A 26,331-nucleotide genomic window follows, 5' to 3' on the forward strand; every position below is an offset into this window, starting at 1 on the left:
TCTGTTCTTCAATTATTTTCTGCATGTACCATATTTTGTATTTGTGATGTTCCTTAATTATTGTCATTATGTGTCTGCTATGGACTGCCTAAAACCCCTAATGGATGTTAAGCTATGTGACATTATGGCTTATGTAGCCCTGGCTGTAATCTGTGCCTGTGTGGTCTATATGTCTCATGTCTCTGTATGCCTATGTGTTATGTGTCTAAAATATCTGGTGACCTGGTTTAGAAGGGATGACATGAAGATGATGGTTATGCAAATGAAATTCCAACTAGATACCCTCGACCACTTAATAAATCTGAATATGACTCAAGGCTTTAAACAAGATACCAACAGATTAAACAATAATGGGAAAAACTTAAATAGGCAAGATAAAGAGGAAGCAGCAGGAATGATTTTTTATTTTTATTTATTTTTTAGATAATAGGAGACAGGTAGGAGCCAAATTTGAGATACTTGTCTGTATTTTCACAAAGAGTGTAGATACAAGGAAGGCCTATGTCTTAGCATCTGTCAAGCTTTGCAACCTCGAGTCTCACACTAGGTTCAAGTCATTTGCATTGGCTTAGAATTTTCATCAACCCCATCGGGAATGGTTGGTCTCTGAACTTGTGCTTGATTGTGTAACATTTAAAAGAGTGGTTGGCATAAACTGTGACCATGGAAATATGGTTTACATCAAAAATAAAGTGGTCGCCAGGGAAAAATTCCCAATCAGTCTTTAATCCACTTACCACAAGATTTGTCCCAAGCAACATTCTAGTGTTCAGAGAGACCCACCAGTTCAGCTCCTGAACTCCACTTCAGCTTCCAACACTGAATTCTTCCTGAACTCTCCTAAACTGGTTCAGACAGCTCCTTTTAAAGAGAATTTTCTTCTATGTCACCTTCCCTAAGTTCTCACATCTACCAATTACAGTAGACATTTTCCAAAGGACAAACCATTCTTAATTCACACCTGAGTAGACTAAACTTTTGAGTAAGTTCACACCTCTTTGCCCCTTGCAAGTTTGCAAATTGCTTAACCTTCATAGGTACGTAGCACCTCTTTGTATTAGATCTAAAAATAGACTTAGCTTAAGTGCTTGGCCTCACTATAAGTATGGGTTAAGTACTTTTTCATTGTTCAGTAAAGAGTTTACAACTTTATCTTCCCCTAAAGTATGCTTAAGTATGGGTGGAGTAGAGTTCTCACATTCCTGACTAAGTCCCTTCATTGTTTAAAATGGGGAATGGTCTTAACCAAGTGTTCTGAAGTAGGGTCTGAGAATTTTTAAGATTCACAATCCCCCCTGATGATCATTGGGAGACTAGTCTCCCCATCATAGTTTTAAGTTATTTGTTAATCCTCTCAACTTGGCCTGAGCTCTGGGGATGATATGGAACATGAAATTTGGGAGTTATTCCCAAGCAAGAATATATCTGATTTAGGACAGAATCAGTAAAATGACTTCCTTTATATGAATCAATACGTGCTGGTAGTCCAAAGTGAGGAATAATTTCTTTTAAAAGTATCTTAGCAACAAAATCTGCTGTGGCTCGGGTTGCAGGAAATGCTTCCGGCCATCTGGTTAGTTGATCTACTATTACTAGACAAAATTTATAACTTCCAGCATTTGGTATTGTTATGAAATCTATCTGTAGATGTTCAAAAGGTGTGTAAGCCAGAGGACGCCCACCAAACGCTTTGCCACGAAATGCACGTTGGTTATTGTAAGGTAGCACAGAGAGAAGCTGGTCAGTTTTCCTCCCCCCTCCCAACACAAATAAGCATAAAAAAGACCAAACTCCTGCCCTAGCCTTCTCTCATCTCCTTTGGGGGTAGGCTTCCTAGTAATTCCAATTTCAGTCCATAGTTCTGTGAGTGATACTCTCTGCTTGCCCCTTCCTCATCCTCTTCTCTATTCAGACTCCGTTAACTATCACATTCTCCCATCCAAGAGGCACACCTCTAGGAATTATGTTCTTTTTTCTTATTTTAATTTAAAATATTTTTCCATAGTTAGTTAGTGGTAGTCTCTCGGTGACCGAGAATGACAATTGTCTTTGTGCATTATCATCTATTGATGTACCCTCCTGTGGCTTTGGAGTCCAAAGGCTGAGGTGCACAGTTTGTAGCACATGGGGCATGGGACGCCAGTTGTTACGGGAGGTGCAGTTGTGGCCTGGTGTCGGCGTTCATGCGCAGCGTCAAGACGTCGATGTCGCTCATCTTCAAAGGTGGTGGCAGCATGGTGAACGTGGGCTCGCCAGCTGCTTCTGTCAGAGGCAGCAAGTTCTAGTTGCTTTGGTGTCATGCCAGCCCACTTCAAGTTGGACTTTAGCTGATCCTTGAATCTTTTCTTTGGTCGGCCTTATTTCCTGAGTCCAGCTGACAGTTCACCATAGAATACCTGTCTTGGTATTCGCTGTGGGTCCATGCAGATGGCGTGTCCAGACCATCGTAGCTGGGTTTTGAGGACCAGGACTTTGATGCTGGTGGAGTTGGCTCTGTCGAGGACTTCCTGGTTGGTGATTCGGTCCTGCCATCGGATCCTCATGATTGACCAGAGAGAGTGTTGGTGGAATTGCTCCAGCTGTTTCATGTGCTTCCGGTACAGCGTCCATGTCTTGCAACCATACAGGAGCGAGCTGAGGACCACTGCGTTGTACACTTTGAGCTACGTCGCAGTGCTTACACCTCTGTGTTGGAGGACTTTGCAGCGCAGCCGCCCAAGTGCCTGGCTGGCCTTTTGGATCCTGGCATTGATCTCGTGGTCTAGGGACCCGTCGTTGGTGATGGTGCTGCCCAGGTACTTGAAAGTGTTGACGTTAGAAAGCTGCGTGCCCTCGATTGTAATGCACGGCTGGTTCGTTGGCCTCCCTGGTGCAGGTTGGAACAGCACCTCTGTTTTACTGAGGCTGATAGTCAGGCCAAACAGTTTTGTTGCGGTGGAGAACCTGTCCACAATGGTTTGGAGATGATTTTCTTGGTGGGCCATGAGAACACAGTCATCTGCGAAGAGAGCTTCCAGGATGAGTCTCTCTGTTGTCTTTGTTTTTGTGGTCAGGCGGCGAAGGTCGAATAGTGAGCCATCCAGTCGGTATTTGATTTAGACGCCCAGGTCTACATCCATCACAGCATCATGATTCATAATTACACATACACACACACACACACACACACACACACACACACACACACACACACACACTCTCTCTCCTCCTCCCTCCCAAAGCTTACAAGTAGTTCCACTGGGTTAGAGGAATATCATTGTTCCAAATCTACTTCTATGTTATTCCTATTTGCAGTAGAGCAATCCTTTAACATTTAAAGCCTAATCACATCCCCACCTCACTACATGATTGATCATATGTTTTTCTTCTATGTTTCTGCTCCCACAGTTCTTTCTCTGGATGTGGATAGTGTTCTTTCTCACAAGTCCCTTGGGATTGTCCTGGATCACTGCATTGTTACTACTAACAAAATCAGTTACTATTGATTGTGCTACAATGTATCAGTGTCTGTGTACAACGTTCTGGTTCTGTTCCTTTCACCCTACATTATTTCATGGAGGTCTTTCCAGTTCACATGGATTTTTAAAAAATATTGTTTAATTTTTTTATGGAATTCCTCCATTTTTTTATTCCTTTCAGCTCAATAATATTTCATCACCAACATATACCACAATTTGTTCAGCCATTTCCCAATTGATAGACATCCCCTCATTCCAATGTATTTTACCACGACAAAAGATTGTGGCTATAAATATTTTTGTACAAGGCTTTTTCCTTATTATCTATTTGGGGTACAAAACCAGCAGTGTTTTTGTTGGGTCAAAGGGTTGACAGTCATTTAAAGCCCTTTGTGCATAGTTCCAAATTTTCCTCCAGACTGGTTGGACCAATTCACAACTCTACTAGCATAGTATTAGTGTCCCAATTTTGCCAAATCCCCTCCAACATTTATCACATTACTTTGCTATTGTAATAGATAATATTTGGAGGGTATATTTGATGGATAGTAGATAACTAATGGATCAGGTAGTTATCTTCCTTTGCTTATCCTCCTCCCTCTATACCTCCCTTCCTCCCCTCTTCAAATCCCCCCTCCTGCCCTCTTCTTCCCTTCAGTTTCCCCTCTGCCTTCTTCTTCAGTCTCCTTCTAAGTCACTCAGAGTGAGCTGTGATGTTTCAGTGGAAATGCTCTTTTCTCTTCTTTGTCTCAAGTGAGGGTTTGTTGGGGAAAAAAAAAAAGATAAAGGATAAGGTAAGAGGAGTGGGATTTCCCTATTATCTATAATGAATGTTAGGTTGGAGTATATTGAGAGAAATGGCAATTCAGTCACTAGCATGAAACAGTCAGAGAGAATTACATGGACTATTGTCCTTCTGCCTTCAAATCAGCCAGGCCACCGCCAACTTGATTATCCCAGGTCCCAGAGAAACCCAGCTTCTTCCTTCAGGGTCACCATCAGCCCAAAGCCTCAAAACAGTCACCTTAGGCTTGGTTCCCAAACTGCTTTTCCTGGTAACATTCCAAATGGAATTTTCCTTTGATTGACAGCTGATTCATCTCCAGCTTCTGTTCTTTGCATGCATGCCTCTTCCACACTGTCCTATTGGTCAATCTGCTAGGTGTGAGGTGGTATCTCAGAGTTGTTTTAATTTGCATTTCTCTAATCAGGAGCAATTTACACTTTTTCGTGTGCTTATTGATCGTTTTGATTTCATCACAGGAAAACTGCCTATTCATGTCTCTTGAACATTTGTTGATTGGTGAATGACTTGATTTTTTTGTAAATATGACATAGTTCCTGATATATTTTGGAAATTAAACCTTTTACAGAGTTTTGTTATCAAAATATTCTCCCAGTATGTTGCTTTCCTTCTAATTCTGTTTGCATTGGTTTGGTTTGTACAAAACCTTTTAAATTTGATATAATCAAAGTCATTCATTTTATATTTTGCAATGTTCTCTATCTCTTGCTTGGTCTTAAATTCCTTCCTTTCCCACGGATATGACAGGTATACTAATCTATATTTACCTAATTTATTTATAATTTCACTCTTTATATTTGTCATTTACCCATTTTGAATTTATCTTGGTATAGGTTGTGTGTGATTATCTATTCATAAAAATAGTCACTTTGGCACCCAGGGTATTCTGGACTCTGTTAAGAGAGAATGGATAGCCCCTGGGATAACTATTATAGCTTCTAAAGTGTGAACAGCCTGCCCTACATGCCAAGCATATAACCAACATGATTTTTGTGGAAAAGCCTTTGGTGGGCGTCCTCTGGATTACACACCTTTTAAATATCTACAGATAGATTTCATAACAATGCCAAAGGCTGGACAATATAAATTTTGTTTAGTCATAGTAGATCAACTGACCAGATGGCCGGAAGCATTTCCTGCGACCCGAGCCACAGCGGCTTTTGTTGCTAAGGTGCTTTTAAAAGAAATTATTCCTCACTTTGGCCTACCAGCACATATTGATTCAGGTAGAGGAAGTCATTTTACTGATTCTGTCCTAAATCAGATATATTCTTGCTTGGGGATAACTCCCAAATTCCATGTTCCATATCATCTCCAGAGCCAAGTTGAAAGAATAAACAGAGATCTTAAAACTATAATTGGCAAATTATGCACTGAGACACATCTAAAATGGACTGAAATTCTTCCTCTGGCCCTATTTTATCTTAGAAGCAGGCCTAGAGGAAACCTACACATCTCACCATTTGAGATGCTTTTTGGACATCCACCTATACAGGCTAAACCTTTCTCCCCTGCATATACATCACTATTAGGGGGATACTACTATTTCTTCCTATATGCAGGAAATACAGCACAAACTGCATGAAGTTCATGAATCCAGAGCTGCAGTACAAGCCGGACCACTAGACTTTTCTCTTTATGACCTGAACCCAGGCGATAAGTTGTATATTAAAAATTTCCAGCATACTGGAGCAACTCAACCTTCCTGGGAAGAGCCATTTCAAATATTGCTAACTACTCCAATATCTATAAAGATTGGAGAGGACTCTTGGATTCATTGCTCACATGTGAAAGGAACATCTTCTGTTGAGACTCATTGACTGTATACTATCACATGAATTGGAGATAATAATCCATTGAGAAGTAGATGCTGTTTTTCAAGAACACATTGAATTCATGATTTTTTTCCTTTCCCCCTTATTTATATTATTGCTTTTCTTTTATTTTGATGAGAATATTTGATTTTTTTTCATTTCTCGTACTTAAGGTACATACAATGTTAGTTTTGCTATAATATTAATACATACCCAGACAGCTTTAGACTGTGGGGACCCACCATTTATTGATAAGTGTTATGGGACTGTGATTAATGTTTGTGTCTGATTCTAGGAAATGGGATAAAAACAAAGAGCACAGAATTAACTTGAATAGTGCCAAAAAGAGCACACAGGGAAACTAATGTGAAACTCAAGGTTGCAATGCTTGACATATGTTAAGTCATAGGACTTCCTTGTATCTACACTCTTTCTGTACTCAGATAAGTACCAAAGTTTAACTATCATCCTGGCTCCCCATATCCCTGAGAATGACAAAAAATAAGACCAAGGAATGACACTTCCCTATCAAAATAAAATTCTAGTTTCTTTTCTTCTTATAGTATGGCAACTTCCTGCAGTCTTGGCTGCAAATGGGAAAGTGAAATATTACTGAATTCTGTCCCACAGACTTGTGGATAGAAACTACTTTAAATTGGAGCTATACAAGGGGTTATTAGAAATTTATTAAACCTAAATAAGGGTCTATTTTGAATTTTTTCTTTCTTTCCATTTTTTCCTTTCCTTATTTTTTTGTTGTTTTTCTCTTCTTTTGATAATTGACTCATACAACCCCATAACTCATCATTGCATCCTGAGCTGAACTGGATGCTTTTTTTTTAACACCCACTTTATGGGGGGGGTTGTATTGTAATAAAAATCCAAAATTTTGAATTTTTGTTTGAAAAATTTTGTTTGAGAAAGATCTTCAAGGAAGACACTTACTAATTCCTAAATCCAGAGAATGAACTGTTGCAGAAAGATACCAGAAAATCCACACTACATCAAGAAGATCAAGCATGAACTTTGGATGTGGTTGATTGAACTGAAGTTTGATTGAACATGTAAATGTACACTTTCATGCCAAAGGGGACTGCCCCTAATTTGGCTTTTTCTCAATGTGCCTAGCAAAACATTGGTTTTGCTTTCTCTCTTTTCTATTTCTATCTAACTATTGTAAATTTCATCTTAGAAGTTGAATATTGTATACATCTGTAGTTAAAAGTGCTTTAGGACTACAAGATGATTATGTTAAATGACCAATGGGGAGACTAGTCTCCCAATGATCATCAGAGGGGATAGTAAACTTTAAATTACTCCACCCCACTTAAACCTTATTTTAGGGGAAGATAAAGTTGCAATCTCCTGATTGAACAATTAAGGCATTGGAATGTCAATAATTTTATTTTATTAAATTTTGTTTCATATTTTAAATCCACAATATCATGGTATTTTAAAATTTTTGCTTTATAAGAATTTTTGGAAAAACTTTATAGAGAAAATGATGCTAATTACAAATTTCTACAGAACAAAGACATTATTTTCTTACTAAATTAACTCCACATTAGATCCAGTTAACATGAAATGAATTAAGGCTTCAAGAATAGTTAGAATTTTTAAAACCTGAAGTATGTAATATTGTTGTAAAGCAAATGATAACTTCTTGTTTCCTCTTTTTATCTTGATTGTATTAGTTTTGTTTGTGCAGTTTGAATTTGTTATCTATTTCTTAAATTGCCATAAATTCTTCCTTATCAAGAAATTGATCTGAAAGGTAAACTATTCTATGCTCCTTTAATTCTTATGGGATTACACTTTAGGTCTTAATCATATGCCAATGTGGACCTCATCTTAGGAGAATTCATGACATAGTAGAGTGAATTGTCTGATTTTGAGTAAGGTGACAGCTCAGTGTGAATGTCTGTGGTTTCTACGATATATGAGAGGGAAAATTATGAGTCTGGCCCTAAATTAATTTTATTTAAACTAAGGTAGTAGGGGGGAAAGATGGAAAAATAGGAAATATTTTCCTCACTGCTCCATTTTGTTTTCTATTCTGTGGTCACCATTAGGGTGCCCTAGCCATGCTTTCAGGGAAGTCCAGCCAGGAACAAAATTGAAAGAGAAGAGGTTTGATATCTGTTCTTACCTCCATTTATCAAACCTTTTCTTCACCCACTAACTCAAATCTTGTCTCAGGAACCAACAGGTTTTTTATTTTGCCTGGGCCCCCAAAGGGGGCAGTACAAGAGACATCATCCAGCCTCTGTCTTGTGACCTCTCAACTCTATTACTACCTTTTACCTGCTGCCATTCCATCTTCATTAAATGATTTCCATCATGCAATGCTCACCTCTGTGACAAGTTCAGACTCACGCTAGGTATACTGCCCCAGAAAGGGTAAAGGGAAAATTTCCTTCATAAATCACCAAGACTGAAACTACATATAAACATTTTCCCACAAAGCTTAAGGTTTCTCCCTAGTGTGGATTCTCTGATGAACAGCAAGACTGTAGCTATGAGTGAATGTCTTTCCACAATCCTTGCATTCATAAGGTTTCTCCCCAGTGTGGATTCTCTGATGTACAGCTAGATTGGAGTTATCTGTGAATATTTTTCCACATTGCTTGCATTCATATGGTTTCTCCCCAGTGTGGATTCTATGATGTACAGTAAGTTTGGATCTCTCTTTGAATGCCTTTCCACATTGCTTGCATTCATAAGGTTTCTCCCCAGTGTGAATTCTCTGATGTACAGCAAGATGGGAGTTATTTGTGAATGCTTTTCCACATTGCTTGCATTCATAAGGTTTCTCCCCAGTGTGAATTCGCTGGTGTACAGCAAGATGGAACCCCCGACGGAATGTCTTTCCACACTGCTTGCATTCATAAGGTTTCTCCCCTGTGTGAATTCTCTGATGTACAGCAAGATGGGAGTTATTTGTGAATGTTTTTCCACATTGCTTGCATTTATAAGGCCTCTCCCCAGTGTGGATTCGCTGGTGTACAGCAAGATGGGAGCTCATACTGAATGTCTTACCACATTGCTTGCATTCATAAGGTTTCTCCCCTGTGTGAATCCTCTGATGTAGAAAAAGATTGGAGCTCCGACTGAATGACTTTCCACATTGTTTACATACATAAGGTTTCTCCCCAGTGTGGATTCTCTGATGTACAGCAAGATGGGAGCTCAGTCTGAATGTTTTTCCACACTCCTTGCATTCATAAGGTTTCTCCCCAGTGTGAATTCTTTGGTGTACAGCAAGATTGGAGCTGCAACTGAATGACTTTCCACATTGTTTGCATTCATAATATTTTTCCCCAGTGTGGATTCTCTGATGTAGAAAAAGACTGGAGCTCCGACTGAATGACTTTCCACATTGTTTGCATACATAAGGTTTCTCCCCAGTGTGGATTCTCTGATGTACAAAAAGACTGGAGCTCTGACTGAATGACTTTCCACATTGTTTGCATTCATAAGGTTTCTCCCCTGTGTGGATTCTCTGATGTACAGCAAGATGGGAGCTCCGACTAAATGTCTTTCCACACTGCTTGCATTCATAAGGTTTCTCCCCAGTGTGGATTCTCTGATGTTTAGAAAGAGTGGATTTATCTGTGAATTTCTTTCCACATTGCTTGCATTCATAAGGTTTCTCCCCAGTGTGGATTCGCTGATGTACACCAAGTTGGGAGCTCTTAAGGAATGTCTTTCCACATTCCTTGCATTCATACGGTTTCTCCCCAGTGTGCATTCTTTGATGTTCAGCAAGACTGTCCCCATTCAGAAAAGTCCTTCCATACTCATTACTTTCACTCGATTTTTCCTCAGTGTGCATTCTTTGATGTTCAATATCAGATGAATTTTGAGGAGCAACACAGAATACTCTGAAAGCAAAGTTATCAGGCCCATTGCTCATGAATCTTTGTAAGTCCATTTCTAATACAGAAGCGCTCATATCTACTGGATTCTTCTTCATTTCAGGTCTGATCTCTCCTTCTAAAAGAAACAAATAGTAAACATACATATAGAATGATACATACATATATGTAACTATTTTCTTTCCTCATCTGTCAGAACATAAACTGCTTTGTATCCTATTTCCTCAGGTAAGAAGAAATGCCTTCCAAATTAAATGGACACAATCCATCCTTTGAAAATGCCATTACTTCAAAGCTAAAGAACAATTCAAATAACAATGAGCCTCCCATGTGATCTCATTGGCCCTTCATAACAAAGCTGGGATTTTGGCCAGGCTAGCTTTATTACATTCCTAACTCAGACCATGACCTCAGAAGGACTGGATGAGTGACTTGATCTGAAATCTTGGCAGCTGAGACAAATTTTGTGACTGGGCATACATACTCTGTCTAGAGTACTAGAATATTCAGGTTCAATCTTTTTGTTTTCATTTTCATTGTCTATACATTCAAACCTCTCTTCTTGGCTATGATGCCACTAGGTGCCTGTTGATTAAAATTTCTATTATTTGATCATCTAGCTTCTCTGTATTATATAATTCCTTTCGTGATTGCTTTCATCCTTATTTTTTGTTTCAGTATCTGAATAAGATGAAGAAAATCAGCACTCTTTTTTACATTTATCCAAGACATAAAAGACTTTGTTTCTGTTCCCTACTCCTTGAAAGCAGCTATTACTTTTCTTTAAATGTCTCTTTTCACTAAATACAATTTAAACAAAAACATGTCAGTTCCCATGTTTAAAAATGTCTTAAGTTGAGTCTATGATCCTTTTATAAGGAAATGGGCAAAAAAAGCTCATGCAATTCTCTTCCTATTTCCCACCTTATACAGATACTGATAATTTCATGATATTCTTGTTTAAAATCCTAATATAGGTGGTGGTGTATTCTCATTTTACCTTAGAAACTTGGTAGGACTTTTCAACCTGGGCAAGTCACAGGAGCTCTACTGGTCTCAGGCTCCTCAACTATAATATGGATATAATAATATCAAGTGACTCCTAGGTTTCCTATGAGGATCTAATGAGATATTTATAAATTTTCTGTCATATACTAGGGGTCTTATGCAAATGATGCTCATTTTTATCATTAGAATTTCAGTTATTTTCTCCTTTGATTGCTTTTCTCCTTAAACTGACATTCTCTTCACTCCTCTATTTCCTGAGTTCCCTGTTGAATTAAATATATTTCTGTTCCCCAACATTCCTTTCTCCCTGGATCATCTCAGAGTAAGATTCAGGATATGTTACTTCTTTGTAAACCACCTCCATGTCTGAGATGGGACTAGATTGTGAGCTCCAGGACAGTCCAGACCAACGTTTTCCTTCCTTTGTATGCTATGGGATTAGCATGGTTCCTAGAATGTTTCTTATTTAATACATGTTTACTGACTGGGCCTAGGGCTTATGTCAGGGCAAAGCTCTACCAGGATCCTTGCATTCTGGTCTCTCTTCTGGAACATAAATGCATGCTCTGTCCTCAGCCGTGTTTCTGTCTCTTTTTTGCACTTATTGCAGAGCAGCCAACAGTAACTTCATTGGAAATAGAGCAGACCCACTCCTGAAGATCCCTAATCCTTCTCTCTAGGATTTCATCTCCCTAAAGTGAGGTGCTGTGGTCACCTGATTGTCCAAGAACAGGACAAAGTCTGAGCCCCAGAAACTAGGAAAGAGCCTGGGCTAATGATTTAGGGAAAGCTTAGCTTTGGATCACTTCCAAGTAAGGCAGCAGTCTTTACTCCTACTCATGGGTTGTGTGAATCTTAGACATTGCTCAGACTATACCTTAGAAGATTTGGTTAAGCTATTCCCCATTTTAAACAATGAAGGTACTTGGTCAGGAATGTATGGAGAACTAAAATTACTCCACCCATACTTAGGCATACTTTAGGGGAAGATAAGTTTTAAACTCCTGATGGAACAATGAAAAAAGTCCTTAACTCATACTTATAGTAAAGCTAGAACCTTAAGCTAGGTCTATTTTTAGATCTAATAAAAAAGGGTGCTAAGAACCTATGAAGGTCAAATTAATCACTAAAAGGTCAAGCAACTTACAAAGGGCAAGCTTAGCAAAGAGGTGTGAAGTTTTAGTCTACTCAGAGAAGGTGATATCAAAAGAAGATGTGAACTAAGAACGGTCAGTCCTGGGGAAAACGTCTACTGTGATTGGTAGATGTGAAGATTTAGGGGAGGTGACATAAGAGAAATTTCTCTTTAAAAGGAGCTATCTCTCTCTGAACTTGGTGGTAGTTTGGACTAGTTGGAGTTCGGACTGGAGAGAGTTTGGAGTAAGTTTGGAGGAGCTGGGTCTCTGAACTCAGTTCAGGAGTTGAGGATTTCAGTGAAGGACTGGAGTTTTGCTTGGGTCAAATCTTGTGGTGGGTTAATAAAGACTAACTGTCTGCCTTAAGACTCAGGCCTAGGCCCTTTTTCTACTATTTCTCCAGGCCATTTGGCCTAGGCCCTTCCTACTATAAACTCATCTCTCTACTCTTTATCTTCCCTTAATTCTTTCATTTAAATTAATTAAAATCTCCATAAAACCCAGCTGACTTGGGTATTTTTCATATTTGGGATTTTTTTCCCCATGGCGACCACTTATTTTTTATTTAAATCAAGACACTAAAAATTATTTTACCAGTGTGGCCAAAACCTTATAGTTTGGCCATTTACACATTTTCTCAGTCACAGTTGCAGGTCAATGGAGATAACGAGAATCCGGAAATCAGCTGCCTGGCTCCACTCTACATTGAGGCTCCCTGACCTCAGCTGGGCCCTCACAATGGCAAAGTGTGAATTTTAGATTTACTCCACCCTGCTTAGTCTTTAGAATTTTAGCAACCAGGAATGTATACACCCCCACTTAAAGATTAACTGTGGGGGAGGATGGTCTATGACCCATGTGTGCTAGCAAGTGACAAATCAGAAACAACTGACTGACCCCCTGGGCTGTCCTAAGCCAAGTTTAAGCCAGCATTGGTACATGTGAGACACAGGAAATTACGTAATGGACTGCCTTTATATTTTGTGTCACTTCCTGTGAGGGGAGCTTTTTTGCGGACTTTGGGGGTGGAACTTGAGTCGGAAATGTGGGTCCTAAAACTACTTCCCTTAGACGACCACGTGGCGAGTGATAAGGCTGACTCCCCTTTTCCTTGACCCTTCTGAGGGCACCAGCCTCCAAGGAGGCCCCTCATCTTGATGGAGTCCTTGTGGCTGGAAGCCGAGGTAGATTAAATCTTCTGGGAAGACTCCTTGGCAGAGAGGCCTCTAAACTCCCCTGGATCAAGCCAGGCTAGAGTAGATCTTCTACCCTTTTCCCTCTTTCTCTCTCATTCTTAATTTCTTCCTTCTATTGTAAATAAGCCTCCATAAATTTCCATTCTGACTTGAGTATTTCATTGGGATTTAGAATTTAAATCCCTGGTGACCACTAAAATTATATTCAGTCTCAACCCCTAAAATTTACCCTTAAAAAAGGTAATCCTGTGATGTCTCCCTCATGGATTCCCTTTGCCACCCAGCACAGCAGCCTTCCAAATATTTCCCTGGTCTCTAGCTCCCTCTCATGGCTTTCTCTCACCCCCCGCCTCACCTTCTGAGCTGAGAACTTGGCCTAATATTTCATTGAAGAAAAGCTGGACCTCTCTGCAGCTCTTATCCTACACATCTCACCCAGCTCAGCTGCCTTAATTTCCTTTTTGGCCTCAGAATGGTCATTCTCCTTCCATGGACAAAGAAGCCCATCCCATCCCTCATCTAAGCCCATTTATTTCTCCCTGAAGGTCCCCCATTGCCCTTTCATCTTCAGCCTTTCCCACACTAAGGAGCTAATGAATCTCTTCCTCTAGGAACCAATGAATCATTTCTCTCCAGTGCTCCAAACACTCTCACTTGATCATTTCATCCCAATGAGATGCTGTCTAACATCTGTCTTTGGGTTCATAGCTAAACTGCTAGAAATGGTCATTTGCAGTGAGTTGTGCCACTACCTTTCCGTGGTTTTCTCTGCTATACTTTCCCCTAGAATCCTTAGTATGGCTCTCCTAAAGCCCCAGGCCACCTCCCCCCATTAGACCTCTCTAGTACTCCTTCTCTTCAGAGCCTTCCCTCTCATGACTGGCTGCCCTGCAGCTGGGAAGTAGAGGGCTTCTACAAAACCATCAGCATGCTGCTATCTGCTTCACTAGAGGGTAAGCTCCATGAGGGCAAGGGAAATTCACTGGAGCCCTTTTTATCCCCTATATCTTAGCAAAGGACTTGGCACAGAGTAAACCCTCATACATGTTTCTGAATACTAAAGAGCTCAGAGGGGATAATCTCAGTCCTTCTGGCCCCTGCAGGACACTTCCAGGCCCTTCAGTACCAAACACTGACGTCTTAGAGGGTCAGAGACTGATCCCATGAAGGGAGCTGATAGGAAATGGAGTCCAACAGCCTCATCTTACAGATGGGGAAACTGAAGCTCTGGGGTTCCATGACTTGCACAGGGAGCCCCTACTAAATCCTCTGAATAAGAACTCCATGTTGAGTCTTCCCACCCCCAAATCTAGTCTTGGCTTCAACAGACCATACAGAAGCCTTTCATCACCCTGAATCTCCCACATCTCTTTTCCCCTCCCTCACCTGGGCAGCAGCTCCTCAGGTCTTCTAGCTCAAGCATCCACAGGGCTTCCCTCTGCTCCAAAGAAGAGATCATATCTTCTGGGGGAGCTGGAAGTCCTGGGCATGGGGAATAGTTAGGGAGGAGGATGGAGAGAAGCTCATCACTGAGTTATGAGTTATCTTTAGGGAAATGTTGGGGAATCCAGTGAGTCCACTCAGAGACTCTGTCCATGGGGTTCCCAAAGAAGTCTGCCCTTCCCCCACCCCCTCAGTGTCTATAATGAAAGAGCCCAGGGTAGGATGGGCCTGTTACTCTGCTGGGGGACCTGGAATGAACAACATCCCCCTCCCCTACATCCTGTTCTGGTCCATTCTGGCAGCAACTCCCAAACTCCCACAATGGGTCTGAGGATCACAGTTCTAGGTCAGTCTGAAGTCCCAGACACTGGGACTGCTTTTGTCCTATTGCCCTGCCTGCTCCTCTCTGAGTCTCATGTACTCTTTACTATGGGTATTTCTGCTTCCTCTCCTGGGAAACTCAACAATCTTCCTTAGACCCAATGCTGTCTCTCAGTCAGTCCATTCATCTTGACAATCACAGAGGATAGCATGCAGAGGCAATGGGAAGCTTACAGAGTCTTCTGGAGGAGAGTCTCCCCAGCATATAGGGTGAGGAGAGAAGGAAGGAAAAATTTGGAGAACCAATCTGGAACCAGAACATTTGGTTCTGGATATTTTCTTGAGAGAAGGCTCAACTGAGACCATAGTTTTCCATTATCTGGAAATGAGAGGCAGTTAGAAGGGGAGGGGACAGGTGCCTGGGATTAGAGGCAGGAAGGCCTCAGTTTACATCTCACCACAAATAGCTGCTATATGGGTGCCTCAGAATAAGCTACTTAATCAAATGTATTTCCTCATCTGTAAACTGGAGATAACTGAAGGTGAGAAAGAAGTGCCATAATATTACAGAGAAAACCTTTGGCAGAGCCCTGGGACAAGAGCAGGCTGTTATAAATGCTTCATCCCTTCCCTTCCTTCCTCACTGACCGCTTAGGGCAATAGGAAGGAAGACTAAAGACAAACCATCTCCCCTGGGGACACTCAGGATCTGTGAGATATAAAAGATACCCAATAGTAGATCCACCCTAGAGGGGAAGAGGGTAGGAGGAAAACCCTCCTGAACAGTTTTCCCAAATGGGTTTGGGAGACAATTCTCGGCCTGGGAGAGGTGAGACAGAATCAGCTCTGAAATTACTTCTATGTCTCAGATTCTTCAACACACATTTGATCTCAGACTTCAGGAGCACCAAAGGGAGCCCCCAACATCCCATTACATGATGCAAAGTCCTTTTATAGGAGAACCAGGCAGCAGGAGGGCCCCTGGCTCTGGGACTCAGGGTACTAGCCCTTATCCCTTCCTCCTGACTGAAAACTGCTCCCAACCCTGCCTGCTGCTGAGTGTGATATTCCTTTGGATGGCAGACTCCGACATCAGGGAGAGGCTCCTTACCCACAGAGAGCAGGTTCCGGGCATTCTCGAGCATCACCTCCTTGTACAGCTCCTTCTGAGGAGGGGACAAGAGGCGCCACTCCTCTCGTGTAAAGTCCACAGCCACATCCTTGAACATCACCACCTCCTAGAGCAGCCCAAGTCAAGAGTACAGAGGGCTGAAAGTCACATCACAATGAAGAGTCTACCTCTGGTCAGTTACAGAGGAAACTGACCCACAGAGAAGGGAGGGGCCCAAAGGTCCCGCCCTTTGTCAGTGTCAGAGCCAGCACTTGAAGCTGAGTCTTCAAGAGCCCAATGGAAGGTTGAGAAAAGCAGATCTAGGATGCTCCAGAGTGAAGCTGATGAGTTTCTAGTGTGTGAAGGGAAATCTCTAGGAGACCTCCAGTGCAGTTTGCCTTTATATTTCGTGTCACTTCCTGTGAGAGGAACTTGGCAGTGGAACTTGACTGTGGAGGGGCTTGAGTGTGAGACCTTCGACTGCTTTCCTTAGACTATCACGTGGTTAGTGCAAGGCTTACTCCCTTTTTCCTTGGCTTTTCTGGAGACACAAGCTTCTAGAAAGGCCCATCTCTTGGGCCTCCCTTTCCCTTGGCTTTCTGGATGTACCAACCTCTGAGGAGGCCCCTCATCTTGGAGGAAGCCACATGGCTGGAAGCTGTGCTAGATTTAATCCTCTGCCCCTGCCTCCCCTCCTGGGCTGGGGCCTCTGAACTGCAGCCTGGTATCTCTCTCTTTTTCCTCTTTCTTTCTTCCTTAATATCTTCACTCTATTATAAATAAACCATCATAAAATTCCATTCTGACTTGAGTATTTTATTGGGATTTAGAATTTAAGTACCTGGTGACCAACTAAAAATATATTCAATCTGACCATAAGTTCTATCCCTAACAACACTGAAGGCAGAGAGACCTGGTGCCTGCATGCTACTTGTCCTGAGGGGGTGGGGGCTGCAACTTGTAGTGGGGGTGTCCAGTGTGGCACTAGGAGGACTGAGGATAGCTTTGACCCAGGGACCAGATTTCCAGGCAAATGTATAACGGAATAAAGAGCTTAACTGTGACCAGTGAAAGATGAAATGCCTGAGAAATCAAAGCTCTGCTCTTCTGAGCATATCAATTTATTAAAGCAATGTATGCCAACTGCCTAACCAATAAGGACCAGTCTCCTTCCTGGGCTTAGGGCTGGACATTGAAATGAGGGGGGGAAAGAAACTTATCTGCTCTAAAATAGATGAATTAAACAAGACCAATGAATGCAAAGGAAAAAATCCAATGTTGGTTCATCTGCTTTCTAATTAGAGAAAAGATTAGGGACTTGCCAAGTTGGGATGGGGAAGAGGGACAGAGGAAGCTCCCTGAAAAGGGGTCCCTCTCCTTACCAGTATCTGTAAGCAATCAAAAGAACAAGGAAGTAATAACTGATTGATCAATATGGATCCAGTTTGCAGAAAAGATCCACTTAATGCCTGAGATGTACAATCAGGAGAAAACTCCTCCCATCAGTCTCAGAATCTGACTGTGTTTCTGGTCAGCCGAAGCTCTGGCCTTAGTCTCTAAACAGCAGGTACAGGCAGTCCAGTTTCCAGCCAGGCAGGAAGAGGTTCAAATAGTGTAACGAGGCTTTCTCCCAATTCTCCCCATTGAATAAACTTTCCTCCGCAGACAGAATTTGGACGAGGCCACAACTGAAGAGAAGGGACACGAGCCAGCTCCAGCACGGAGTCACAAGATGGAGACTGTTTCCACAATCCACCCCTCTCTGCCCCAAATCCCTCCCTGCCTTCCCAAGAGGGAATCAGCTCAATAGATGGCACAAGGTCGGCTTGTCCCAGCTTCTTCATACTCCCTACAAGAAATGCTAACACCATGCCTTATGGGAATACTGAGAACAGAGATATTCTGGAAACAGCAGCCATGTCAGCCTCAGCATCTCTCCTCAGAGAGGAGAAGCTCCTCACTTTAGTCCCCATAAATTTCTCTAGTGAAACCTCACAGAAGCAGCTTCAGACTGAACAGAATTCTTAAGAGTATCAAATCTAAAAATATAATTCAGGAGAAAAAAAATGTAATTTTGCCCCTCATGCCATGAGGAAGAGGGTATCTGACAGGCTGGATAAAATTGAAACAAAATTCATTTGGGAAAAACAAAAGATCAGCCATATCAAGGAAGATGATGACAAGAAGCCAGGATAGCTGGGGAGCGGCACGGCCAGAGCTCAGACCAGATCACTAGTCAGCAGTCATCCTAAACCTGGGGAACTGGTAAGATAAGAAGATAAAGCAATGGAATAGGCTAAAGAAAATACCTCCTGTCAAGGGGCAAACAAGCAATTTGGGAGAAAATTCCTTATTTGGTAAAAACTGTAATGCAGCCTGGAAGGAAATGGGGCTCAGAGCATAAGCCTACACCATACTCTGCTAGACAGGGTTTAAGGAAATGTGAGCTCAATATTAAAGATCACACACTATAAGAAGGTAGGAGACAGACATCTCATACACATCTCAGGGAGATGTATGTAGAATATTATTCTATTTTCTCTCCAATTACAGGTAAACACAATTTCTAACACACATTGTTTTATTTTTAATTGAGTTCCAAATAGTCTCCCTACGTCCATTCCCCCTCCCTGAGAGAGTGAGCAATCTGATCTAGACCTGAGCAATCATGTAAAATATTTTTCTTCATTAGTCATTTTTAGAAGAAATCTCAGACCAAAGAAAAGAAAAGAAAAGAAAAAAAAAGGAAACATATTTTGGTCTGAAATCAGAGTCCATTTGTTCTCTCTCTGGAAGCTGATGGTTTTTCTCATCACAAGTCCTTTAGGATTATCTTACAACACTGAATTGCTGACAACAGCTGAGGGGTTCACAGCTTCTGATCATCCAGAGTTGCTATTATGCTATAAAATATTCTCCTGTTTCTGCTCATACTTTGCATCAGTTCATGGAAGTCTTCCCAGGTTTCTCTGAAATGCTGCTGCCTGTTATTCCTCTTAGCCCAACAGGGTTACACTATAATCACACACCACAACTTCTTTGGTCATTCCCCAATTAATGAATGTCTCTCCATTTCCAATTCTCTGCTATATGAAAAAGATCTATTATATAAATATCTTTGTATAAATAGGTTTCCCCACCCCCCTTGTTGGGGATCACTCTAGGATACATGCCTAGTTCAAAGGGTATGCACAGTTTGAAAACCTTTTGGGAAAAGTTCCAAATGGTCAATCAATGGACGACAACTCCACCAACAATGCATGAGTAGCCCAGCTTTCACACATCTCTGAAGAGAACATTTTCTTTTTCTGGCACAATGGCCAAATAAGCATTAAAGGGTGCTTCAGAGGTGTTTTACTTTGCAGTTCAAGGGCACAAATGCTTAGACAAACTTGAGATAGAGGCAATTACCAAAAAAATGAAAAAGTTTGATGCCTTAAAACAGAATAACTACTGCACAGATCATTAACCTCTGTTTGCCTCAGTTTCCTCAACTGTGAAAAGAATGAGAATAAGAACATTTACCCCAGAGCATTATTACAAAGATTGATGAAAGCAGATTTTTAGGAGAACATGTAGCACTCCATTCTGTTTCCCATTCTTTCCCACTCTTCCCATTCTTTGCCACTGAGCTGGATGCCTTTGTGACAAGTCCAGAATGTCTCCCTCAGGACCTCCCTAAGCCTATCTGCACAAAAAACTTCCAGGCCTTCCAGAAACTCGACCCTTTCTTTACAGCCTCTCCAACAAGGGAAGGACTAAACCACTGAGGAATTCTACTGCACAGAGGAGGAATGTAACCGGCTGCTGGCTGTGGTACGAACAGCTCTGCTCAAGAACACTCAGAGCTCCTCTTCTGAGAAAAAGGCCCCATTTCTGTGTGAGGGTCTTTCCTGGGCTCACCCCAAACTCCTCAGACTCTCTCTGGGTCAGGGAGCTCAGCAGCAGAAGGCTGGTGGGGGGTGTCACACTCTGGAGTGGAGACAAAAGCCACAGGGGAGCTCTGTGGGGCCTCCCCAGCTGCCTGATTCTGGCTGTCCCTGGCAAGATCCCTGACCATTGCTAAAACATGCTCCACTGGCATATACTGACCTTCCAGGCTCTTCCTCTCCCCTCACACCTCCCTCCTCCTCCTCTGACCCAGGGTCACTGGCCTCCAGGCTGATCCTTGGCCAAGACCTTCCCTGGTCTGACTCTGGACCTTTCCAAGGGCTGTCTGTCTCTCTTTAAGGAATGTTCTCCCTCTTGCCTTGGGCCTTGGAAGCTTCTTTCGGGTCCCAGCTGAATCCTCCCCTCAGAAACCAATGATCTGCCCAGAACCCTGAGAGCCTTCCGTCCCACAATGCCTGCCTCCATCCTACCCACATAGAGCTTGTTTGGACACGACAGCTGATGGGTCTCCTCAGTCAGACTTGGGGGGGGGGGGGGCGGCTTGGAGGGTGGCCGATGGCTTCTTCCTTCCTTTGGGCTAAGCTATGCCAGGCGCACACCAGGATGTTCCTCCACACTGGCTGACTTGGGCTAAGAAGAGGGAAAGAGGAAGGAGCTGGAGAGACCCGGGAAGACTCAAGGACTTGAGGCAGAAGCCAGTGAGCAGCACCAGAGGACAATGACTTCCCTGAGGACGGCACAGACCAGGGGACACCCTCAGGCTTGGCTCTAGGCCAGACTCAAGAGGGAAAAAGTAAAAGGAAGCAGAGGAAGAAGGTGTGAGTGTCGCCAGGCAAACAGAGAGAGCAAAGACTGGATGCCTAGTCAGGAAAGGAGTCAATGGTTGTCTTCGGTTCACGCTTGTGTCCAGAGAGAAATCCAACAAGGGAGGCAGCGCCTGGGGGGAGCTCTTGGGGTCTGAGCTGCCCCAGGGCCCAGGAATCACTCCCAAAGCCAGGGAGAGAGCCGGGAAGGGCTGGTCCTCCTGCCTGGGATGTGGGGACAGACGTGGCCCAGCAGGAAGGAGGCAGCAGCTTCCCAGCCCTCTTGGTCAGAGCCAGGGAAGGGCCTCCCTGGCTGAGGGGGCTCCATCTGGGGCTGGAATGCACTTACCTGGGCTGCGAGTCTGTCCCTCTCCAAGGCCATCCGGGCACTCCAGGCTCCCTGTGGAGGCAGCAAAGCAGCCCCAGTGAGTCCCCCCTGAAGCTCCTCCAGCTTTCCCAGGCCTTGTCTCTGTAAAGGTTAAATTGGGAGTTTTGACAAAGAGAGCAGATTGTAATCATTTAAGTTTTAATGAGAATATAGTAGAGTTGTAAATTAATATTATCACTTTAAGCCAGAGGAAAGAAAACTCCTAGCAGCATTTAACAATTACCAATTTATTTTATTTTATTTTTAAACCCTTACCTTCTGTCTTGGAGTCAATACTGTGTATTGGCTCCAAGGTAGAAGAGTGGTAAGGGCTGGCAATGGGGGTCAAGTGACTTGCCCAGGGTCACACAGCTGGGAAGTGTCTGAGGCCAGATTTGAACCTAGGACCTCCTGTCTCTAGGCCTGGCTCTCAATCCACTGAGATACCTAGCTGCCCCCACCAATTTAGTTTAATTAAAATAGAGATAGTAAAAGAATAAAGTAAAATGAATATAGTAAAGCAGAGAAATATAGGAGAGGTAGAGAAAGAAAATTCCCTAATGTCCGTTCTCCTATCACTCCCTATATTTACTACCTAAAATTGCCTATATCTACCTATAACTACCGCTAATAACAAAAACCCCATGAAGTTCCAACCCAACCCAGCCCAATCAAAACCAAGTCAATCAGTGTTTAATCCAACCCCAATTAGGTCTGTCAATGAAGACCAGCCACACTCCAAAAAGTTCGAGAAAGAAAAAAAAACCTAACAGCCCCAAACAAAACCCTCTGAGTAACCTGAGGCTCACCAGTTATATTCCAACAACTACATGCCAACCACCAACCCAACACACAGCAACAAACTTCTCCCTCAATTAACAGACCAACCAATTGATGCTAGGCCCCTTTTCTACCCTTTTTCTACCTCACTTCCCATCTATGGTTTCTACTTCCTATCACTGTGAGCTGGTTAGTGCCTACACATCTCTATGGTAAAAGGACCTCCAGGTCCTCTGTTAAATTAAAAAAGGAATAAAGAATTTATTTTTACATCTCCTAACTCTGGGTCCTGCCTCAGTTCCCCTTCCCCCAACTTCATGGCCCCCTGAATGGAGCTCCAGCCAAGGCTCTTCCCAACAGGCCACTCTTGGCCCAGCAAAGTCTGACTTCTCTGCCCTTCTGAGCAGCAGGAGTTGGCCAGGAGCCCCTCTCCCAAGGCACTCCTTCCACCCTTTCCCCCAGTGTAGATAAGCCCATCTTCCTCACTGCCTTTGGGCTCACTCTCTGGGCCAATTGCTCTTGGCTTGACCTCCGAAGAAGGCTGCCCTGATCTCCCTCCAAGTTTGGGATCTGGCTCAGCCCTATCCCTCCTGGGGCCAGGCCTGGGTCTCTGCACCCTGAGCTGGGGAGGGAGAAGGGACCCAGAGGACAAGGGGCCATAGGAATCACCCAGGGCCAGGCCTGCCCTAAGGGGAGAGGCTGATACCAGCGGAGATGGGGGGGCAGCTTGGGAAAAGAAGGGGGTGCAAAGGGCAGATGAGCCCCTCCCTCTGTTCCTCCTCTTCTACCCCCTCCCATCTTTCCAGACCCCGAAGAGGCAGTAGGGCTTTGGGATCCCACATGGGAGGGGCCCAGTCAGAGCCCAAAATCCCCTGGCAGGGAAGGGACCTGAGGGCTCTGCCAGAAGGGGGAGCAGGGAAGCCTGGGGAAGGGGAGCCAAGGGAGGGGCAGGGAATGCATACAGTAGGTCCTGGCAAGGAGGGCAGGGATCCTAGAGTGATTCAAGTGTTTCCCGGGGTGGTTGAGCCTGGAGAAACAGTATGAAGGCATGCTAGGGTCTCCCTAGGAGCTGGGGAGGGCACCTGGGACCCTCTTCGGAGGGGCTGCAGGAGGACCCCCGGAGCTCTCCCATCCCAGAAGTCTTCAAATGCCTGCTGGAGGCCCCCTTGGATTGGGGGAGGGTCATGGGGGTCCCTCCCAGTGCTCCAGGGGGCCCAGCCAGCCTCTAGGGGGAGATCCTCCAGCCAGGAAGCCCTTCCAGGAGGGCCAGGCTAGGCTGAGGGTTCAAAGACAAAAGGGGGAGCCGCCAAATGCACAGAAAGGGTCTGAGGCGAGACTGGATCCCAGGCCCTCCCCATGCAGGCCCCCCACTCTCCCTGGGGCTCCCTTTCCCAGAGGGCAGTCCTCTCTGTGGGAAAGGCCCTTCTCTCTCAGCCCCCCATCCCTGACTGCAGGGCCTTCCTGGGGCTCTGCTGGCCTCCTGGGCTTTCTTCCCCCTTCCTGTCAGCCTCCATTAACTCCAGCCCAGCCTCCCCCCATCAAATCCCCCAGGATGCTCTTTGGCACTCCCAGCCAGGATGGCTCCATCCCCCCTCCTCCCTACCACTCCCTCTGCCCTGGGACACACCAGCACCTCCAGCTCCTGGCCTGGAGCACCTTCTCTGGCTCTCTCCCATGGGCGCCTAACAGGCTCTCCCTCCCGGGCTTCCCTACAGCCCAAACGACAATCTGTCCTCCTCCAGGAAGCCCTCCTGAAGTCCTCTTCACTCTCTGCTCGTTATTGCCCGAATAGAACGTGCTTGGGATGACTGAAACTGAGGCTGCCCAAGGGGCGGGGGAGCAGGAGCTCAGGGGTCTGGGGTCCAGAGGCTGGGAGGCAGGACTCCTGGGTCCTGACTGGGGGAGGTAAAACTGCATCCGGTATTGACCCCCTAGCCCCACCCCCCGAAGGCCACAGTCGACCCGTCAGACATTAGAGCAGCCCTGGGATACATTGTACCCCGCAGGAAACTCGAACCCCCGGCGCTGCCCATCACATTCCGCTCCGGGCCCAGCCAGCCCCGCCCAGCTTCAGAGTCCCAGGACCTGGGTGGGAGAGGTGGGGCTCCCGGCTTTGGGGGGATCCAGGAATTGGGCTCCAGGAGCCACTGGCGGGAGGTGTCTTCCCCAGAGGGACTCGTAGAAGGGAGGATTCGAACTCAGTCCCTCTCTCTGCCTCCCGCCCTCCCGCAGGGCTCCTCTCTCTCTAGCCGCTCCCCATTCGGCCTCCCCTTTCCTGCTGTCCCCTGCCACCACGTCATAATCACCGAGGCTGGAGGCGCAGAGCGGAAGGAGTTCCGGGGCCGACTACAGAGCAGAAGAGGGAAAAGCTTTGGAAGCGGAGGAGAGACTGTCGGTCTTAATTTCTGGTTTCCCAGAGGTCCTCTGCGCCTTCTTGGGGCTGGCCCTCCCCTTCAGGTCTCCTCCAGTGTGAGCCCCGCCTCCCACCCGCTCTCCGGCCCTCCCCTTGATTCCTGCGCACCTTCGGTCCCGCCCCCGCCCCTCCCCCGTGTGTCAGAGGGCTTCTGGTACCCGTGCTCGCCCGCACCCTGTAGGGCGTTCCGGGCTCCTGGCCTTCCCGGGGCCTCCGGCGTCCCCCGTTCCCAGCTCTTCTCTCTCCTAACACAGCTCGGGGCGCTGCGCTTTCCTCGGGGTCTCTGCATTCCCTCCTAGTGCGAGGCTGGAAGGGGGCCCGAGGGCACGCGCGGGGCATTCTGGGTAGCAGAGCGATCTCCACGTGGGCTCTGGTGCTCCGATGGGGACTTGCTCTGGCGCTGCTTCCCAAAGCCAGTCAGGAAGACACCGGAAGGAGGCCCGAAGGGGGTTCCTGGTTCGGCCTAGCCAGAGCCGGGCCTTTTTCGGTGTCGGGCTCCCTTTCTCCATAGCCTGTCTAGCCCAGTGAGGTTTCCTGGAGCCTCTCCCCGACCATCACGCGGTTTCCTTCTTCCCGGCATCCTCTCCGCTTCCCTATTTTCTCTCCTTTCCCGCAGCCTCCTCCGGCTTCACCTTCCCCCGCATCCTCTCCCTCTTTTCGGCAGCCCTTTTGCCCTTTTTCCCCTTTCTCAGGCTCCCGCCATCGCCCCTCCCCCTCTGGGCGTTTCCCCTTCCCTCCATGGTATTCCCCTCCCCCTCTCCCTCCGCCCCCTGCTCGCTCCTCTAACTCCGCCTCCCTTCTCTGACCGGGCACTGAGAGTCCGAAGGAGGGGCGGGGCAGGGGAGGCGGGGGCGGGGTTGGGGTGGTGCTGGCAGGGGCGGAGGTGGCCTCCCTTTAGGCTGCGCTGAGAGACAAGTTCTCTGAATCTGGGTTCGAGCCAGAGGGAGGAGCGCGGGAAGAAGAGGGAGAGCAGGCCTCGGGCGTCGGCAGACCGCGCCCGGGGAGCTCCTGGTGTCCAGTACCAGGCACAGACTCCGCTCAGGGCGTTCGGCGGGCCTGGACGTGGGCCCCCCGCAGGGGCGCGGCGGCGATGCTGCGCCCATTCGGGGCTGCTGGGCGGGGTGGCGCCCGGAGGAGCTCCCGAGCTCTTGGTAACCGGAGCCCCGGAGCCGAGGCCACAGCCTGCACCCTCCCCAGGGGCACCGAGGGGGCGCTCAGCTGGGCCCCCGGAGCGCTGCTTTCCGTAGATAAGCCGCTTCCCGCGGCCTCCGCGCCCTCTCCTCGGACCCCGAGCCGCAGTGTGGAGACAGGCCGGGCTGGAGGAATGAGCTGCTGGGCCGCCGCTGGGGAGGGGGGAGCAGGGAAAGTTGCTCCTCCTCCAGGCCGGGAGTTTGACGGCCACGTGAGCTGGCCACAGCCTCAGCCCCAGCTGCTCGGAGCCCCGCGACTGCCCGTCGTTCTAGGGACCACAGCGGACACTTTCAGAGGGGGATCTCCAAGCGTCTTTTTCGTGGCCTTCAGGGCCAGGGAGCCCCAGCTGCAGAGGGCGAGGGTGGGAGGCACGGGGGGCATTAGAAGACAGAGTTAGCCCCGCACCCCCCCCCCCCCACACACACACACACAGAGGAGATGGGACTCTGGAAATAACCTGATTTGAGGAAAGATTGAAGGCAACAAGAATGTGCCATGTGGTGCTGAGAAGAAGGTGTATTCCTTTTTGTTCCTATTTATTTTTCTCCATATGTCTATTAACTAATTTTTCTAATATTTCATTCACTTCTTTTACCTCTTTCTTATTTATTTTTTGCTTTGATTTATCGAAATTTGCTTGTGGTTGGTTCAAATCTCCCACTAATATGGTTTTACTGTCTATTTCTTCCTTCAATTTTCCTAGTTTCTCCATTAGA

General features: G+C 45.5%; 1 protein-coding gene across 4 annotated transcripts; it reads right to left on the reverse strand.

Moving 5' to 3' along the window:
- Positions 1 to 395: 395 nt before the first annotated feature.
- LOC100017598 (zinc finger protein 420-like) lies at positions 396 to 24,763 on the reverse strand. Of its 4 annotated transcripts, none has more exons than XM_007490179.3 (5): positions 24,599 to 24,763; positions 21,214 to 21,333; positions 16,171 to 16,297; positions 14,682 to 14,777; positions 396 to 10,073 (listed from the first exon to the last, which is right to left on the reverse strand). In XM_007490179.3, the coding sequence occupies exons 1-5, from the start codon at positions 24,761 to 24,763 to the stop codon at positions 8,545 to 8,547; spliced, it is 2,037 nt and encodes a 678-aa protein (XP_007490241.2). In that variant the 3' UTR covers positions 396 to 8,544. The 4 variants fall into 4 exon arrangements, with proteins under 4 accessions (XP_007490241.2, XP_056677242.1, XP_056677240.1 ...); XM_056821264.1 differs by lacking the exon at positions 24,599 to 24,763 and adding an exon at positions 24,318 to 24,491; XM_056821262.1 differs by lacking the exon at positions 16,171 to 16,297 and having other exon boundaries at positions 24,583 to 24,763.
- Positions 24,764 to 26,331: the final 1,568 nt, after the last annotated feature.

This window comes from Monodelphis domestica, chromosome 3 (assembly GCF_027887165.1).
Source record: "Monodelphis domestica isolate mMonDom1 chromosome 3, mMonDom1.pri, whole genome shotgun sequence".
NCBI lineage: Eukaryota > Metazoa > Chordata > Mammalia > Didelphimorphia > Didelphidae > Monodelphis > Monodelphis domestica.

Coding starts and splice junctions, on each gene's coding strand:
- LOC100017598 (XM_007490179.3), bottom strand. CDS start 24,763: ATGCCCCGCGCGTGCCCTCGGGCCCCCTTCCAGCCTCGCACTAGGAGG. Junction 16,298..21,213: donor GGGACAGACTCGCAGCCCAG/GTAAGTGCATTC, acceptor GGGCTGCTCTAG/GAGGTGGTGATGTTCAAGGA. Junction 14,778..16,170: donor CCGGAACCTGCTCTCTGTGG/GTAAGGAGCCTC, acceptor CCCCATGCCCAG/GACTTCCAGCTCCCCCAGAA.